The sequence below is a fragment of the Poecilia reticulata genome, unplaced genomic scaffold (genome assembly GCF_000633615.1).
Source record: "Poecilia reticulata strain Guanapo unplaced genomic scaffold, Guppy_female_1.0+MT scaffold_348, whole genome shotgun sequence".
In the NCBI taxonomy this organism is placed as follows: domain Eukaryota; kingdom Metazoa; phylum Chordata; class Actinopteri; order Cyprinodontiformes; family Poeciliidae; genus Poecilia; species Poecilia reticulata.
The window spans coordinates 1-6429 of NW_007615119.1; the positions used below are offsets into that span (position 1 = coordinate 1).

The 6429-nt window shown below is 41.0% G+C and overlaps 1 protein-coding gene across 1 annotated transcript; it reads right to left on the reverse strand.

Annotated features, from left to right (window-relative positions):
* Window positions 1-373: 373 nt before the first annotated feature.
* On the reverse strand, window positions 374-6429 carry LOC103460934 (butyrophilin subfamily 1 member A1-like; the record flags this gene model as incomplete). Its single annotated transcript, XM_008403247.1, has 3 exons — window positions 4398-6429; window positions 669-1019; window positions 374-587 (listed from the first exon to the last, which is right to left on the reverse strand). Coding segments are annotated over exons 1-3 (611 nt in total), but the record flags the coding sequence as incomplete, so codon positions are not given.

Consider the following 6429-nt stretch of genomic DNA (forward strand, 5'->3'; position numbering starts at 1 on the left):
AGTACTTTTACTTTTAATACTTAAGTATTTTTAAAAGCCAGGACTTTTTTACTTTTACTTAAGTAAAATATTAATGTGGTACTTTGACTTTTACTTGAGTACATTTTACTTTTTGCCCAGTTTAATCTTTGGACCCCACTAGTAACTCCAGTGTGAAATAATGTCTTGCTCTATGTTCTGGTAATAGGAAGGTAAGGAAAAGAAAAGCAGGTAGCTCAATGTTTCAAGTTGACAACGTTTAACAATAAGCAGGTAGATAGTTGAATAGTTGGTTGGTTAATTGACTGAATGACTAAAAGATATCCTGCCTTTCTTGTTCAGAGTTGAGTTATAAGCTAGAAACAGGAAAAAACATGAATACTTGTTCTGCTACCTGGTTGTGTGACTCTGCACGGTGGCCGTTTGCCTCACTGTGTAACATTCAGTGGGATCAGCTCTTCGTATCTCCACAGTGTCTGTGATGTTGTTCCCTTTTTCATCCACAATCTCCATCAGCGGAGCTGGTAGCCAGCAGGTCGCCTCACAGGCCGCCGTCACTCTCTGGTTCTCATCAGAATCCACTGAAAGCCTTGGGTCAGACACTGCAGCTGGAGAAATTAACATTAAAATCCAGAATTCATTTGGAAAGCGTTGAGCCTGCCAGAGAAGGCTAACAGAAGTTGTCATACCAACAACCAGCTGCACATCGGTGGTTTCTCTGCTTCCGTTCCCTTGGATGATCAAACACTGATAGATCCCGGCGTCTGACGGCTTCAGGTTGGAGATCCTCAGCGAGAAGTTCCCGTTTTTCACCTCTCTCATGAAGAGACTCGTCCTGAACTCAAAGGCCAGGTTCTTCATCTCAAACGTCTCAAAGCCATTGCGGTACAAGAAGACCACGTTCGGCTTCAGGCCTTCCTTGGACCACTCCACTGTCGGCAAATCATCGCTGCCAGAGGTTTTCAAACTGCAGGGCAAGATGGCATTCTCACCTGCAAAGGCCACGACCTTCTCGGGGTTAGGATCTCCAGAGAAACAACCTGCAAGACGAGATTAAGAATGTAAGATGCAATAAAACTCTTCCCTCTCGTTGATAGAGATTTTCTGTTTCAATCACAAAAACTGATTTTACTCTTAATCCAAAACCAACCAGATTTCTGAAGAAACTCTGCAGATACTTCCCCATTTTTCACCTGATTATGCAATCCTGTACTTTCCTCACAGCCTGTATCGACCCACTTTTTTGCACAGACGACACTCCCATCAAGTGAGAAGAAGCAAGCATATTAGCCACGAGATTCTGACAACTTGTTTGGGCAAAGCATAAAATAGTAACTCGTGCGTGCATAAGATAACATCCGGCAGGTTTGCAGCTCTTTCAGGGTGTGATCAGATTACAAGCAGATTAAACTTTTCCACTCCCAGAGGTACGGTTCGCATGCACCGCCTGGCAACTTGAATGGATCATGCAAATAAATCCTCTAGGCTGTCAAAAATAAACTGTCAGTTTCACTACCGTCTGTTTCTCTGTGTACAAAATAAAACCGTAAGATTTTGAATGTTGTGCAACTTTTAAAACAGATGTACTCAGGAAATATTTGGTTAGTCAAGAAGTACACAGCTAAACCCAGGAGGAACATAAAGTTATGATCATGAACAAATGTCATCTTCAAATTCTTGGCTACATTCTGCAGTGTAATTGAATGCGAAGGGAAATTCCCGTGGTTGTTACTCTGACGTTTCAGCATCACTTGCATCACTACAGATATGAAAGGAATGTTGATATAATTAGTTGACCTGCACATTTTGTGCAATAAAATTAAATTAACCTACTCAGTTGCTCATTATTTTGGACTGGGATATACTACTTTTCATAGCTATACAATATTTATGTTGAAATCTTGTCCTTGCTGTAACAGTATTTTTGTTTTCATATGTTTGTATATTTATATCTTTGTATGAATCTTCTTGTGTTGATTGCCTGTCACGTTGGTCACGTTGGTTCTGCTGTGCAGAAATTTCCCCATTTTGGGACAAAAAACTGTTATTCCTGTTCTTTTCCAATTCCCGGGCTGCACAGTGGCGCAGTTGGTAGATCTGTTGCCTTGCAGCACGAAGGTTCTGGGTTCGATTCCCGGCCCCGGTCTTTCTGCATGGAGTTTGCATGTTCTCCCTGTGCATGTGTGGGTTTTCTCCGGGTACTCCGGTTTCCTCCCACARKYCMAAAAACATGACTGTCAGGTTAATTGGCCTCTCTAAATTGCCCCTAGGTGTGAGTGTGTGTGTGCATGGTTGTGTGTCTCTGTGTTGCCCTGCGRCAGACTGGCGACCTGTCCAGGGTGACCCCACCTCTCGCCCGGAACGTTAGCTGGAGAGGCACCAGCAACCCTCCTGACCCCACTGAGGGACAAGGATGAAAGAGAGGGTCAAAGATCTGCTGAAGTAACTAAAGCTAAAACCCAGCTTTATTTGCAGACCAACATGTTTCAGCTTGTGGCCTTCTTCAGGGTGACAACCACAAGCCCAAACACACCGGTCTGTAAATAGTTGTTTCTTTCTACTTCAAGTATTGCCACAGTTTTCCCCTCAATGGCAGAAGTTCCTGTTGAAACATCAACAATGAAAGTGGTTCAGAAAATGTTTTCATGTCTGTGTGTCCCAGAGGTTAGAGCTCACATCTCGGATTTACATCAGGACTGGTTAGGTTAGGTTAGATTAGGTGTGACCTTGTTGAGAGTCAGGAATGTTGGTTCAGTTGCACAACCCGGCAAGTTGAATGGATCAAGCAAATAAATCCACCAGACTGTCAAAAATAAACCGTCATCAGTTTCACAGACGTCACTCACGTTCTCTCTGTTTACATCAGAGAGCACGGCTCGGCCTTCTACCACCACCAATAAGAACTAACAATAATACATCTCTGTCTCTCTGTATACTGAGCATGCTCAGGAACTACAGCATATCAGGCATTCACAAGGCACAACACAGCCAGAAGTACAAATTAAAGGTTATTCTGGCAACTATTGTAATGTTTTGTATTAAGTCTGCTCTGTGAGTTGGCTGGAGCCTGCAAAGCTATAATGCTTTATCTTTGCAGGGTTGCTGTGTTTGGTGACTTTCTCCAGCAATCATTGGCCAAAAGGTTGGGTGCACCCAGGAAATAAGGTCAGTCCATCACATGACCACACACACACACACACAATAAATGACAATTTACATTCTTCTTTATCTCAACGTTAATTTAGAGGACCCAACAAAACTAACAGTCATGCTTTGGATCAATGGAGGAAGCCAACACACCCAGAAAGAACGCAGGCATGTCTGGAAACTCCATGCATGACGACCCCAGGCTGGGAATCCCAGATTCCTCCTGCTCAAAGACAGCAGTGTTACCAGCTGCACAACTATACAACCTTAAGATAATCTTTAAAAGAGAAAATATTTCACAGTGTTTCAAGCAGCAATGGGGGCTACAGGCGTTGCCACAAGACTCAGCGGCAGTGGCGCAAAAAGTGGGTATGCAGCGTATGCAACGCATAGGGGCGCAGCACCAGAGAGGGCGCCAAAACCCAGTCTGGAGGGGGCGGAGCGCCAATGATGTTTTCCCACACACTTCAGCGCGCCTCACGCTCCTTCACCTCGCGCACATAATGAGGTAAATATAGCGAGTTTTACCTTTCACATATCGTTCCCTGGGGGGGCCGCGAGTGAACGTCGCTCCTTCAACCTGACGTTTCTTCCCGGATGGGGGGGGGGGGTTATGATGAATGTTTTCGCATCTACCTAAATAATGTGTAGTTGCGCCACTGCTCAGCGGTATCAGATATACCTCTGTTATCCTGTGTTACATTTCAAAATCACGTTTCAACACCTGCTTCTATAACCCTGCCTGACATCAGATACCACTGAACAAACTATTATTACGAGTAAATGGGGCAGAGAGATAATTAAAGTAAACAGAAGTGTTGAACTTGAGCCTGAATGTTGGAGCCAAAGCAGATCAGTTAACGAAAGATGGAAATCCCGTCTTACGTGTAAAATGAAATAAAAGCATTCCACACAATGACTCAACGCGTCAAGCAAACCTAAACCTCACCTCATGTTAAATTTAATACCAGTATAACTGGTTTAAGCTGGTATTCGTTTAAAAAAAAAAATTGGAGTAGCTGCACTTTAACTGTTTACACTGCAACACAGAATGTAAAAAGAAACTAGAAAACGTTCCCCACTTTAAAAACTTTCATTAGTTCCAGTGAAATAAAATCTCACTTTAAATGGCATTTTTGGTGATTTACTTTATTGCAAATAAGTCGCCAATGCCTGTTTACTGCGTTCCACAACACATTCAATATAGGTACATTTGTAGCTCATTAGAAGAAATCCAGAGGAAATAACTTCAAACTTTCTTCCACACATACCTTTTGATGAGAGCAGTCCCAGGACAAAGTAAAGACACAAATACATGACAAGGTGATTGAAAACCCTCAACTTTGGCTAAAACTTTCCACATCCGTACACAGCCCTTAAGACGCTTTCAAGACAACATCTGATTTGAATCTGAAGTTCATTCACAAAATCCCTCTTCTCTCTCTCTCTCTCTCTCTCTCTCTCTCTTTTCTACTCCTCCCTCCACATATAGCTCTCGTGACAGAGGCGTATCAAAGATCAAGTGTTGAAGAGAGATGACTCACGTTCTCACAAACTTTCACTGGATTATTCTGTACTGACATCAAGCACAACAACAGATGATAGTGATTTAGACTCAACTGTCTTTGTCAAGTATCTGAAACATGAACACATCTACACTTGGGATTTTTTTTTTTACTTTAAGAGTAAATCAGATCCCGGAGGAGGTAAAATTGGTTATTTTTGTGCATGCACTGGTTCTCTGTACTCCACTCCAAAACTTGCTAATCATAAATGGTGGCTCCGGATGAGTCCAACTGCACCCTTTGCCCTTTGTCCGCTAGACAGAATGCAACTCCCACGCCATCCGGAAGCAGGAGATTAAAGGATAGTAAAAGATAAGAAATATGGGCGAAGGGACTAAGTTTGCAAGACATGTGCCACAGCTGAATGGTGTCATAGAAGGACTTATAAGGAGTGGATCTGAAAAGTTTAGAAACGCCTACATTAGATTTTTAAGGAAAGCATCCTTTCATTCATCCTTTGTCAATACCGGCTTATCCTTGCAGGATTGCAGGGAAGCTGGTGCTCAGAAGTGACTTCTGTGACATTATTTTACACGTATAGCTCATAAGCATAAAGGCATAACATAAACCACAGATTCCGACAGCATAAAAAAATAACATTTTCAATTTCAGAGAACATTGGAAGTTAATCAAAACCATCAAATCAGCACAAATCATCAAATTTGTTGGAGGAACAGATTAAACAATCTGTTTGCAGAAGAGCAAATGATTAAGCAAATGCTTTAAAAAAATAAATAATAAAAAATTCAAGTCAACATCACAAAACAACAGACCTTTAGAAACATATATGAACTTTGTTCACTGTAAAAGGAAAATTAAAAGTACAAGCTTAACAATGCAAAATGAGTAGTTGGGGCATAAAATACCGGATTTTACAGATGTTCCTTTTAATATGACATGATTCTGAGTGGTTTATATGTACAACAGCAACAGCACAAATCCAGGCTAAATTACGTTAAGATTTATTATATATAAAAAACATTTTCCTACAAATTTAGATGAACTTCACACCCATTTTAGTCTTCCTTCATTGATCATCTTTCACAAGGGACAGATTATTTTTTAGGTAGCATAGACAAATGCTCAGGGTACGAGGAGACTAGCAGGCCCCATAAAAAAAGAGAAAAACAAACAAACAAACAAAAAAGTAATATTAATGTAACTTCAAATATGTAAGATTCTGCACTGACTTAGCTGCATAGCTAAAAATATTAAATACTACATCTAAATATAATGATTATTTGCTTAGCCCCACCCTCTTTCTTTACTTGTTGGTTTGCTCCTGCACCTGGCGCCCATCCCTCCTCCACTGCTGCTGCTTTGCACCGATTTGTAGTTTTGTAATGGAAATAACTTCAGAAAGCGTCATATCAAAACGTCAATTGTTTGYTGCCCCAGGAAGAAAAGAGAGAGAGAAGAAGAGGAAAAATGAGACTACCAGGTGAAGTAAAACTTATGTAATTAAATTACCTGTTGCTTTAGTTATTTAGCAGAGTATTGTAGCATTTAGGCTAGCTAGCTAGCCAAACACAGAGCTTAATAATGGACAACAAAATACAGCAGTCAGTGCACCATTGCTTAACATTGTAGGCTTTTATATCACTGTGATGCCAGYAACATCTGTTGAGCTGTCAGATTTTACTTATCACTAAATATTGGATCCAGAATTAGCAATTATTTGATTAAATTTTATTGATTCCATCACATTTTTTACAACCATGATTGAAAAACTGGAATG